The following is a 14,092-nucleotide window of genomic DNA, read 5'->3' as shown; positions in this document are numbered from 1 at the left end:
TGTAATATTTAATAAAGAATTTAATGAGAATTCATCCTGATCTTACAGAAGTTAAAAAATAAATTTGCTAAGATAAAAAATAATGAATATAACTTATAATATTTTCAGAAACCTAATTTTATTTGGAATGCTGTAGAACGTAGGGAAGATAACACTGGGGAACAATTTTCCCCCCCGTTGCATGGGGTTTTTGAACAAATTTTGGATATTTGTGTGTCGCTAAATTCAAATTTTCAATCGGAATTTTTCGAATGCCACGGCCACACAGGCAATTTAAGGCAGAGTGTACGTTTCTTGTTTTTCAGTGGTGCCATTCCATGGCCAAGTATACGTCTTCAGCCACACACACGTCACAGCCCGTTTTATACGACGGACCCATTCACACATCCATTCATTCATCCACAGATCGTAATTTTGACCTGAATCAAAAAACAATCGATCTCCAATCCAGTACTCTCAGAGGTATTGATTTGTTATGGGAATATGGAGGACTTTGCGACTTGACAGATTTAACGTGCATCAGTCACTATTTACTACACGGGGAGTCTTCGGCTGGCGGGATTCGAACACACGAACTCTCGGACATGGGCCCAGCACCCTACCGACCAGGCAATCCCGGCTATAAATAAATAAATACTTGCAAGTATTGCTTAGTTAAAATTATTTTTGTAAACGAGTTTTAAAAATGAGGTTAAATATTTTTTTATTCACCCAATAAGATATTGAATATTTTGAAAAAAGGTAAAAGTGAAAATAAAGGCGCTTGAACGTTTGACCAATTATTTTGGAGATGTCAAATTGAGTTTGACTTGTCTGGAAGCAGCCTGATTGCTCAGTTAAACTTATAGGTGTCACAAAATTATCCAGGGCTTTATTAAAATTATATAAAATTTTAATAATACTTCACTATAAAAAATGGATTTCACGAAATTTCCTTCCTTTATTTGCGAAACCATTACCTGGTTCCTAGCAAACATTTTGTCAAAATGACGAAAAAAATATCTCCACTTCCTCTTGGAAACGAATTTCGTCAAAGATAAAGAAATATTTCATCCTTCGTCAGAAAAAAAAAAGAATAGAAAAGAAAACTCGTATTGCTTTATGTGTCAACTTTTTAATAATAACTTTATTGTGTGCATTATAAGGTGATTCAATGTCGTCCAAACGACGCAAAAAGGACAGATGGAACAGAGAGGTAAATTACATACTTGCCTGAAACGGAGTCGAACCTGGGATCTTCCTGGTACGAGGCCAACGTCTTAACCAACGTGCAAGACGCTCGACTCGTTTCGTCACTGTAGTTTGGTCATCTAGTCTTCATCCTAGGTTTCTCATTCTAGTTGAAGAACTCCCACAATGCACTGTAATGACGTTCCGAATTTGGGGAAATATTTTCGTCATATATTTGAGAATTCACGTTTTGTCACAAATCGTGACGAAATGACTCTCAAAATTGACGAAATGCAATTTAACGATTGCTGAATCGTCAAAAGTGAGAGTGTTATTTCTGAGTGTGTAAGTTAATTAAAATTGCCACTATTATCCCAGATGTTGTTAAAATATAAATTATAATTTGATAAATTATATATATTTCGATTATTAGAGTATATATAAGATATGTAAACTATAGAATAGGATTATTTAATTCATGAGCGTTCTACATCAAATTCTTATTTTTCTCCATTCAATTAAGTGTCATATTTTTAATGAACGATTTAAGATTCGTTTATTAACTATTTAAAAAAAATGAGAATAGTTGAATGTTTAAGTTTCATTTCGAACTGGCATTTGGGTTTTTGCTTTCTCAATACGAGACTTGTTATTATAAATATATAGAAACATTTAATTTCACAATTTTTCAGAATACTAAAAAAACATATTTTTTTAACACCATGAGAGGTATTTTTAAAATACGATATTGATTGAAAACACCTAAAATCAGCTTGATTGAAACATGAAAGGTTTTCTAATAGTCTCTTTTAAAATCATTACTGTTTCATGCAGCTAACAACAGCCTTTCTTTATTGATTTTTTCTTAGATTTTGCTATAATTTTCCCCTTAAATATTAATTTGCAACCTTAATAGTGCATGTTTTGTTTTCGGTTTCTTTATAGCAAGAATTTCAAAAGCATTATAAATTTAGAGAAATATGAAGCAATGTAAATATGCATTACGAAAATTTATGCTTAATAAAATATGCAAATAGGAAACACATTACTTACATTTTCTCAATCTGATTTGATACTCAAAATAAATTGACTCTCAAAGATTTTCTTTAATTCATAAAGATGTTATTATAAATATTTATCTTCTGTGATTTCATTACAAAAATAAGTATCTAGCAGACCCTGTGTTTTATTAATTTCTCATGCAAAAATATGTATTTTTGAAAATTCCTCGCTTTAAATGCACTTAATTACATAATTTTGAACGTATTAAATGCTTCCAAAGTAGTCATTCACAGTAACTATAACAATATTTCATTTATTAAACATACTCTCTTTTAAAGCTTAATTAATGTTGTAAACATACAGCAAACTGAAAAAAAAATGTAGAATGGCAGTCTTAATTTTATATATCGAGTCATAAAAGATATAACATAAAAGATAACATAACTTCATAAAAGATATAACAAACCAATATCATTAGCCATTCATCTAAATTTCCGACTTATTTAATGAACAAAAAATTTAAAGGTCATAATTTATAGCTACTGAAAACCATTATTATAATCTGTATATTTACCACGAAAACCATAATTTCTTAATATCTCCACCATTAACATCCATTAAATCGTAAAAGATCATTAACCAATGCGCTTACATTAGATACATTAAAAAAATTTAGTGTTACATTAAAAGCATTCAACCATTTTCGTTAAAAATTTAAATACAGCTTTCTAACGATTGGTATAAATGATTGCTTTCTCCGAATAAAGTTGAAGAACAAAACTGACTTTAAAATCATTTCCCCACCCCTTACACTTAAGGAGTTATCGGCTTTTATAAGATAGAACTTTTTTTTTGAAACAATCAAATGTATCCATCAATCAAAATATCAGAGCCGTGTAATGACTTTCCGAAAATAGGCTTTCGAAGAAAAGAGGAGAAAAAGAACAGCAAGAGCAAGATGAGTTACTTTTGCAATATCACACTCCCCCTTCTTTATTTTGTCATCTAATGCGCGTGCGTGAAAAGCTGGGGTAGTCCGGCATCCATCCGGCAGACAGGCTCACACGTGTCTTTGTGAAGTCTAGGTGGTGTTAGCGTGTCCCGTAGTGATGAGGGTTTCAAGTCCGGTTGTTTGTGTTTTTGTTGTTGTCTTTCTGGTTGTGGATGTTGCGTTCTGTCAAAGGGGGAAAGATACGAAAAGAAAGAAAACGACGGTTAGAACAACAACTACTACCACAACAAGAACTCCTAGTGTGAAAATATCTAATAAATTACCCTCACCTGGACTTCCTAAACCTGGTAAGCGAAAATAAAATTCTACTTTTTCAATTGTACTATTAGTTGAAATGTTTACCGAATAAAATGTTTACTTTAACAATCCAGTTTGAAATCTTAATATTCAAAACGTTTTAGACCTACAAATTTAATAACGGAATGTAGTCATTTTCAATCCAAAAGATATATATAAATATTTGAATTTAAAATCCCTGTATTAAAAAATATTTTACATTTATTTGATAAAATATGAAACTTTCGATAGGCTTATAGATTATAATGTTAAGTTGGAAAAGAGAAATTGAAAGTGGTATTATTACAAGGAGAACATATGTTTTTTCAACGTATATTTTTATATAAACATAAAAAAACATATTATACAAAAACATTATGAAAAAAAACACATTACAAATAAAATTTACATGAAAACATATTAGAACATATACTTTTGTGTACTAATTTATCAACTTGGAATTGAATTAAACCGCAAAATATGTTAATTGATAAAGTAATATGATATTTAGAGTAACATGTATATAAGATAATTTATATACATGTAGCTAAACATATTTATATAATTGATCTTGTAATAGTCATCCAGATATTTTAGATTTTATTATTTGTATTAAAGTTGCGACATAGCTGAATAGAATTAAATTTGTGTTAATAAACAGCAACTACTTTTAAAAAATGTATTTCATCAAAACCGTCAGTCGTGTTTAAATTCAATTTTTTGAATCTTTACATTTTTTGAACAAAAAAAATAATTTTATTGCTGTACTTTGAAAAATTTATCTGATCCGATGAAACTAAATCAAAGTTTACAAATTATAAGAATGTTTAGGAATGCATTAACTGATCAAAATTCTGAGTGAATTTAAATTTATGTTTATAAATTGATCAAAAAATGAGGATGATCATCGCAGACCTACAAAGTGTTTTCTTTTTTAATAAGCTTTTCAATTTGAAATTTTGCCCTAGAAAGGAAATTACTTTTAACCAAATTTGCGTGTATTTTCAGACGCTATACCGTAGGAAAATCTTTTCACCGCAAATTCTTTTTCGCCTCCATAACTAATTTAAAACTTATAGTATATAAAAAGTTATTTCAGACAAACCTAAAGTAAGCTATCAGGTTTCAAATACCGAAAAGAAATGTTCGAAATATCAAAAGGAAAATAAGTTATGAGAAGATAACTTAGGATTTTGTAATGGGGAAGTTTTATTCCAAATTATTTGTTTGCATTTTGATATTTGTAAAATTTTTTTCGGCAATTGAAACTTTATGGCTTACTCTAGATTTGCCTGAATTCACTTTTTTAATACTTTAAATTTTAAATTAGGTGTGGAGATGTGAAATAGAATTTGCGATGAAAAGGTTCTATGGCTGTATGACGTCCTCTTGAAAAAGTTTTGAATGTGCTCCAGCTACAGAAAACGATTGCGGGAATTAATAATTTATATTTTTTACGAGTAAGTTAACAACTATTATAGTTGCTAAACAACTCAATAGTTGTTCAAAAAACTATTAATATCATGTTTTGTTTCGTTTATTGACTATAAATACGTTTTTTTATGTTAAATCTAAATAAGCATTTTTGAGGAATATTATGCTTTGAATAACAAGTTTGAAGTTTATCTTGATTAACTATGAATACGTTTTTATGTTAAATCTTAAAAGGTTTTTTTTTTTGCGGAATATAACGTTAACGAAGGATAAGTATGAAATTTATCTATGAATGCTTTTATTAACTTTAAATACGTTTTTTATGTTAAATCTTAGTAAGTAGTTTTGCTGAATATAATTTAATGTTCAAATCACTTTGATATTTTTGAATATTGCTTTTGAGGTTTGTATTTATTAATTGAATAGTTTTCAATAACCATTATTAAAAAATTTTATTAAAATTTTGCACCGTTCCAAACATAAACATAGCTATTCTGGTACATAGGTTAATTAAGGAGAACAGCGATTGACATGACTAAGACGACGTTTAAAAATGGCAATTGGTGGACCATGTAGCTCGAAAAAGTCGTTCGGCTTATAACATGTTGAACTGGAAAGGGTAATAAAATAAAGAGTCGCGATGGCTCAGGGGATAGAGAGTTCGTCTTCCATTTAGGTGAACCGGGTTCAAATCCCAACAGTGGCTGGTCGATACGAATTTCGCATCCAGCAAGCACCGACCACAGTGCTGACATGAAATATCCTCAGTGGTAGACGGATCATAGGTGAGAGTCCCCTTGCCGTCAGGCTATCCGTGGGAGGATCTCGAGGTCTTCCTCTCCATGTAACGCAAATGCGGGTTAGTTCCATCAAAAAGTCTTCCACGAAGACAAATTTCTCCCGATACAGGAGTTCCTTTGTTTTCTGAATTGGGTTCAAAATTACAGGGCTACTTAGTTGAACAATAGTAGTGGTAAACCCAAAAATTGGATCAGCTATTCAACGACGATTATTAAATAAAAAGTTAGAAAAGAAGTCATTGTGGATCGGGTGGTAAATTCCTCATGAATTAGAAGACAAATGCATCATGCATTTTGAAGGCAAGTGCAGAGGGGATTTGAAAGCAAATGCAGCAAATTGGATTTTTTTTTTAAATTTGGAGAAAACTTTCATCTTGCAGTTTCTTGAAATACAATCCATTATTTTTTATAATTATTGAATATGAGTGCCATGGTGTCTCATGGAATTGGACGATCGCTTCCCAATAAGGTGTTCCAGATTCAAATCACGACGTTGAAGGGTTGACACAAATTCTGCACCCAGCTCGCACCATCTTAATATAAGTATCCAATTGGCATCTTTTGCACGTTATACTTTCTGAATAGGAAAGTAAAATTAAGAGAAAATTATATCATGTGATAGGAGTATAAATTGTTATTATGTTAAATTCTATGCTTGAATTTTAATTAATTATATGAATATTAATTCTTAATGAATATGATGCATTATCTAAAACAAAAATAGAAAATAAAAATGCTTAAAAAAAGAAACATTTTATGATTTTTTTTTAAACTGTTACACATAATGTACATTAAGTTAAAAAAATGTATCGAAGGCATCTTAATTAAATTTAAGATATACGTCTCAAATATTGTTTTTCTTACGAGATAATCACTTCCGGCATTTGTTTGGAATGCAATTCATTATTTTGCATAATCGCTTTGAATAATGCTTTCTATTGCTTTGATTCCAATATTATCCTGGTTGTTTTAATGAATTGTAATTAGCTAAAAGGGAATAAAATTTATATAAAAGAAGGGAACACAAAAGTGAATAGCTACATTAGTCTTTGACTAGTTATACTAGTTAACAAATAAAAGAAATGTAAAGAATATGACTCTGTAGTACTTAATTAAAATCTTTTATCATTTTGTCCAATATAAATGCATACAATTCTAATGTTCACAGGATAGTTATCTTAATTATGCTCTTGATCTACACAGCAAATATATATAAACTCGAAACAAAGATAATAATTTATCTATTTTTTAGAGAATTAGTAATTAATAATTAATGGAATAATTAATAATTGAGAGAGTAGTTTATTAATCTTTTTATAGGAGTTAAACAGCTGAATTTCTCTGGGTACAGAAAATTAATTTTATCACCAGTGCTAAATACCGATCATTTGATTTATGTTATTTGAGTTCATCTCCGGAGCCTTGGAAATTTGAACTTAACCCAGAAAACTACAGAACTCTAGGATCAAGCATTAAGACAAACTCGTGTTCAAAGAGCTCGATTTAATGAAACTAATTTGCATTTGCTTTGCTCGGAGATTAGTTTTACATTGAAAACTAAGACACCCTCCCACGGTTAGCTCGATGATAAAGATATTTTAATCCATTATTCGTCAAACGCTGCACAAAATGTTTGCTAGCAACGTTGTCAGTGCAAACCGGGAGCAGTTTATGTATAGACAGTCATTGTTGGAGTTTGAACCCGGTTTACAAAGAAGTATGAATGAGTTTAATGATAAATGGACAGAAAAAAAAGCAACATAACTATTTTCAAAGTAGCTGAAAAGGGCAACGTTTCGTGTTTGAACGTATACAGCGCCCCTCTGTGGTAGTGAGTTTAATTACTTGTTATTTAGTTAACAATGTGTTTATTGTTAAAAAATATGTTTGCTGTTTAACAATATGCAAATTGTTTTCTATTATTATTTTTATTTAAACTTAAAATGGCACCGTTTCGTGCAATAACGTATACAGTGCCCCTCTACGGTAGTGAGTTTAACTACTAGTTAAACGATGTGTTTATTGTATTCTATTATTATTTTTATTTAAATTTAAGCATTTGGGTGTTATTCTTTGCTTAATAGTTATATTTTAAGTCAAATAAATACCTGAATGTTTTTTAATTGTTAAATATTGAAAAACACAAGAATATTTTTTAACACCTAATTAGTTTTCAATTATTATTATGATTCTTTTTTTTTTTGCTTCAAATATTTTAATTTTTATCTGACTCTTTTTGTTCTTAATTTTCCCCTTGATAAACCTAACACATATTCATATGATTGATGTGCATCATTAAACCTTTTAAATTAATCAAAGAATAAATACAGTTACGTATTCTTTCTAACCGTTACCACATTTATATTCCTATTTTCCTTTTCTTACATTGTAAGAAATTCAATGAGGAAGAAATAAGTAGTAAATGAAAAAAACTAAATGTTTTCTTTTATCATTGATGTTTCTTCAGACAATCGTGTCCAGATATCAGACGAAACATGGCGACTGATTTCATCCTAAGCCACTGAGGGACATTGATAATCTGTTTAAGCCATGGTTTGTTGGAATTGCGATTTTTGAATTCTTCGCCGAAAGAGTTCCTGAAGATTCTCTTTTTAAGACATTATTAAAATTAAGTCTGGAATTAGATCTCGGGAGGACAGAGACCCCCTTTTCTTGTCAGGAATTTGGCTGCCTCATTTCCCTGGATTCCACACTGGGCCGGAATCCATTGGTGAATTACTGTATTAGTATTACAGGCAAACAAGTTGAGGATATTTAAGCAATTATCGATGGTTTAAGTTCTAGTGCATCAATTGCTTGAAGTGCGGTCTTTGAAGCAGATAATAATACATCTTTTTAAAAGGAGTCAAGACTTGGCCGAATTTGTGATAGGACCTGGCAAATTGCCGCAATCTCACAATAGAAAGCTGATCTATAAGTACCGATGAGAGTATAAAGTAAAAAAGTTCACAGTAAATACCAACACCGACGTTAATTATAAAGAATTATTTATTCATAGATAATTCCATTTAAAACAGGGTGTCTACAGTTCCGAAAATTTTTCCAAATTTGACAATAAGCTCTCGAACCTCAAATGGCTCAGGGGATAGAGCATTCGCCTTCCTTATCGCTTATTATAGGTTAATTGTAAATATTCAGCATATTTAAAATTACCCCTTATTTGAACCATTAGGATCGGCATTTATTTCATAAAAATGCGGTCATTGGATGAAAATTTACTAAGGATCAAACTTTTTAAACTCGTAGTTTTTTTCCCTATATTTTTCTTTCCCTCCAGACGCAGTTACCAATCCTCTGATTTAGAATATGTAATGTTGAGGTTTGGTGGACTATTGTAGCCGAAAACCGGTGCAATTGTTAATTCAATGTTTAAACAAATTTGACACTAAAACTCTTTTTCTTCTTCTTTTTTTTTTAAATTTAGAATTTTCGTTGTAGAGTCGCACAAAAGGTAAAGATACTGGTGGATTTATTATGAAGGTGGTGGATTTATTATAAAGATACTGGTGGATTTATTATGTGGGACATAATTTTAATTACATTAGCTCTAAGAAAAATGACTTTCTGAATACGCAAAAATTAGCAAACAATTCATAGAATAGTTTTTCAAAATGAGTAATAAAAAATAAGCAAACATTAAACAAATTTGATACGAAAACTCATTATTTTCATTTTTTTAAGTTTAGCATTTTTGTTGGAGAATTGAGCAAAAAGAAAAGATACCAGATTTATTGTGTTGAACATAATTTTAATTACATAGCTCTAAGAAAAATGACTTTCTAAATACGCAGAAGCAATAGTTTTTCAAAATAAGTAGAACTTTATAAATTCGTATTAAAGAAAGCGAAGTTTGGGGGATTCATTACAATTATGGATTATACGGACGATATAAGTAACCAAACATAATTTCTATTATTAAATCCTATAGAATAGGATGGCTGGGTCACATCTATAGAAAAGATGATGGTGATCCAGGTTGGAAGCTGACTTTTAGAAAGTTTATTGGTAGCTGAAAAATGGGAAGGCCAAACCCCAGATGATGATATCAATCGAGAAACCTAGCGGCTGATTGAGTCAGGCGGAAACGACTTGTTTTTGTTCTGGTGTGCACTAGGCTGTTATGCTGACAGAATAAAAATAAATTCATTCCCACTTTTATAAAATAACTTCTATAATATATATTTTAATTTTTATTTTATGTTCAGAATGATAAAATAAAATACATTTTAAAAATTTTATTAGTTATTGAACATTATTACATTTTTTTCAGCTTCTTTCTCTTATTTTGAAATTAGAGGAAATCTGTATTTATTTTGGTATTTTTCTAAAGAGCTTGGTAATTTTAATATGCTAATTCTCTCTCGTGTGCTTATTTTCAAAATGATTAAAATGGTAACATTTTTAAAATTTATATCGATGCAAAAAAAAAAAAAAAATTATTTAAATTATATTGAAAATGTCGGTAGTAATTTGAGTAAGTCGGTGTTGAAACTCGGCATTTGCAAACTTTCGATCACGTTTCGAATTGTTTTAAAACTTGTTTGGCACATCCACATTAGAATTTAGGGACTTTGCGATTCAGGATTTAGGATTCAGCTCTAACTTTTTACCACTTTTTAAAAAATTTATTTTTTTGCGTCATTAAAGCGGGTAAGAGAGTTTCAATAGTGTTTTTTTATTCTGTTGGTTAACTGCTAAGAGGGTTTTTGGATAATTTTAAATGCTTTTATTCTTTTATTACTTATTTATTTATTTTTAAATTTTCGAGATAAAAAATAAATTATGTTTATCCTCGGAATACTCAGTTGTTCTGAATTCAATTTTTGTGTCTTGTTTTTGGGAAAAGATGTGTTCTTCATATTTTAAAATACCGGATGAAGATATGAAAAAAAGTACTTTGGAAAATTATCCTATATTGATATGCAATTACCTGATCGCTGGGGTGTGGATTTACGCAATTTAGTTTACAACAGCAGAAATTCTTCTACCTGAATCTTCTACGAGAAGTAGAAACAACATACTAACCCTTACCTTGGCGAACATGAAACGCGGTCGGAAATAAGGTGAATAAATTTCTGTAAATGCTTCTTTAAACCGTTCAAAATATAGGTTTTTATCTGAAATGAAAGGTATATACAGATAGGAATTTATTTATATTTTATAACCATCGCTAAATAGCTGACCTAATTTTTTGGGTTTACGACAGCTAATGTCAAACACCGTAGCCTTGTAATTCTGAACCCAATCCAGAAAACAAGGGAAGAACTTCTGGATCAAGTATTGGGTGAAATTTGTCTTCGTGAAGGACTTTTTGATGGAAATAACCCGCATTGCGTTACATGGAGATAACCATGTAACGCAACGTTACGTGGGAGATCACCTCCCACGAGAACCTCCTACGGTTAGCCTAACTGTAAAGGGACTCTAACCCATGATCCGTCTACCACTGAGGATATTTCACGTCAGCACTGTAGTCGGGTAAAGTCGGATGCGCATTTGTATCGACCAGCCATTGCTGGGATTCGAACCCGGTTCACCACATTGGAAGGCGAGCACTCCATCCCCTGAGCCATCGTGGCTCAGGAAAAAAAATCTAAAATAAAAGACAAAATATAATTTAAGCTGTGATAAGATTTAATGAGTGCAATTATTGCTGAATCAAATTTTTGCCCAAGATGATAATTTTTTATGTGCAAATTTGACACTTTTATTTTGAGTAACAATTTAAAAAAAGAGGGGATGTTATTTAAAATTTAAAGAAAAATAATGTAGTATTAAAGATTAGTAATAGTATAGAATTATAATTAGAAATAGAAAAAATTAAAATAAAACAGAATACACAGCTTTATTTAAAACAACTCAAATCAGTTTAAAATTTAAGGAAAGAAGTTTTCATTTGCATAAAAAACAGGAACATCAATTTTAGAAATTGCATGATAAGCTTAACATGCTCGTTAATTTTTTAGAAACTTTTATAATTTTTGAAAGATAAAAAAAAAAAAAAAAAAAACTTGACATTACTTGAGTGAGGCTCTGCAATAATCATAAATAATTTACTTTTATAGAAAAAAAGTAAGCATTACATAGAAATTATAAGTAGCTCTATTTTTTTTAATAGCTAGACGTGGAAATAATTTAAGCTTTTTTTTAACCATGGGACATAAGAAAGTGTTTTCATATTCTTCGCTTTCCTTTATTCAAGAAACAAATTCTACTCATTCTATGCATTTCTTTCTAAGTCTGGAGCGAAGGTTTGCAGAATACATGCATATTTTATATTTTATGAAAAGTATGCATGTCATGAAAATTCTACCTGTTTTTATAAGTATAATAGTGGTTAAGTTTAGAAATGAAACCATTCTCTTAAATGGTAGAATTGAGGTTCTTTCTTAACCACAAAACTATTTTAAGAATTTTCATCTCGAGCAAATGATCTAAAATATTTCTTCTCTTGATGTATTCAATAATTTTATTTTTAGTTTCTACGAAATAATCTTTCGTAGTGCTAGTAAAAATAATAAAATAATGGATGATACTCTCGGCAACTTAACTGTCCCAAATTTGATTAGTTTTCTTCCCCTCAACGATTTGTGAATAAAAAAAAAAGTTACATGTTTTTATTTATAAGAAGTTTTATCGACCGTAAAATCCCGGAGGTAAACTTTTAATTAAGGTTGACGGTTACCGGGCGGTTTTAAATAGCTTTCAGTACTCAAGTTTTCTAATTGATCGCTAGTTACGCAAAATTTATTAAACTTCCTGTTATCAGCTACCACAGGAAATTGTAGTCAAAACCTATGAGTAAATTCATTGGTTATAACTTCATTCATTTTAAATAATTAATTAGTTTAATATCATAGACGGTGCTTGAAAATTGTCTGCATGATATTAAACATTAATATGTATGCAGGTTATAATTAGGCTTATTAATTTACGCAGAAAACAGAAGTGGTTTAATTAAATTGTAAGAAAAATAATAATCAACAGTCAGTAATAAGCAAGGCTGAAATTAAGATGGAAGAAAAGTAAATTGGCCGTAAAAACATTTCCATTTTAGTATTTTATTGTGTAGAATAAACGAACGAAAAGAAAAATTTTACAAGATTTAAAATATTTTAAATTCTGCCTTGTCCACGGAGGAGATGTAATAGTCAACAGAGGAGACATTTTATGTTATAAAATATAAAATGTCAATGAAGACTAATTCATTAATTATTGGGCACAACTGATATGAGTTTAACATTAATAAGTAAATAATAAAATATTTCATTATTAGAGATAGAGCTACTTCCGATTAATCATGCTGCTATGAAAGGAAACATCCATTTTTAACCTAGGTGTACAATTTCTTAAGTAACTCTTACTGAATATTAATAAATTAAAATGTAAAGACTATTGAAATAAAAATTCAGACTCCACATGAAAGTTGAGTGTTGAGGGTACTCTTTTGTGACCATTTTATGCAAGTTAAACATACTGTCATCCAAATAACGTTTTTGTTTTTTCTCTTTTCTTCTTGTTATTGTTTCTTTTTTCCCTGGGCACAAACGGCTTGCTCTATCAATTTCTAGAAATTTAAGTACATTTAATCACGATTTTTCTGTTAAATCTTTTTCTGATGCAAATTTTAAAGTTTCTTGCTCTTTTTTTTTTTAACTTTCTTCAAACAATATAGGGTTTTCTTTTAATTTCTGTCTAGCTTGTCTCATACTAAGTTTTTTCTGTTCCCTTCTCTTTTGCATTTGAACATTTGATTGCTTTCTTTTCTTAAATTTTGGTTTTGCATTTTTTTTCCTAAAATTTGAAGAGAAAAAAAATGTTAAACATCACAGAAATTGCCAATATTTACTTCTCCGATAAGAAAAAGTTAAACTTAATTGATTTTTTTTAAAAATAGAAACAAATTGACAAATTTGTTCCATTTTAAAAAAATATCTATTAAAAGAAAATAGTTTTTTAATTATTAAAATTGTATTATGGTTAGCTAACACATTGTCTCTCACATTGACTGCGTCTTCTCCTCCGTGGACTTGTTATGTCCACGGAGGAGACAAAAACTAGTTCCTGAATTTTTCTGATTTTTAATTTTGAAGTTACAAAAATGGGGCAGTTCTTTTTGTTAAATATACTATTTTTGCAATCTAAAATTCATCTATCAAAAATAAAATAATTTTCTCTTACCTTCTTTATGATGTCCACGGAGTATACGGTGAGAACTTTGCCAAACCCCAGTTGAACACGACAATCCAAAACTGACACCAAAGAGAACAAAAATAACTGATATTTAACATTAGAAAATGGAATGGTTACCCCTCCCAGCAGCTGTCTTATAGGAATTTCGCATATGCTGCCCTTTATTGCATATTTACAGAACTAT

General features: G+C 29.9%; 1 protein-coding gene across 1 annotated transcript in view; it reads left to right on the top strand.

Moving 5' to 3' along the window:
• Positions 1–3,208: 3,208 nt before the first annotated feature.
• Positions 3,209–14,092, top strand: part of LOC107454895 (locomotion-related protein Hikaru genki) — a 209,080-nt gene continuing 198,196 nt past the window's right edge. The window contains exon 1 of the mRNA XM_016072238.4: positions 3,209–3,471. Within this exon, the coding sequence (XP_015927724.1) occupies positions 3,282–3,471 (190 nt within the window). The 5' untranslated portion in view covers positions 3,209–3,281. The remainder of the gene's footprint in view (positions 3,472–14,092) is intronic.

The sequence above is a fragment of the Parasteatoda tepidariorum genome, chromosome 10 (assembly GCF_982258835.1).
Source record: "Parasteatoda tepidariorum strain Cologne lab strain chromosome 10, Ptep-v5.0, whole genome shotgun sequence".
Lineage (NCBI taxonomy): Eukaryota > Metazoa > Arthropoda > Arachnida > Araneae > Theridiidae > Parasteatoda > Parasteatoda tepidariorum.
Note: the sequence above shows the minus strand (reverse complement) of the source record. Positions and strands in the feature narration are given on the sequence as shown.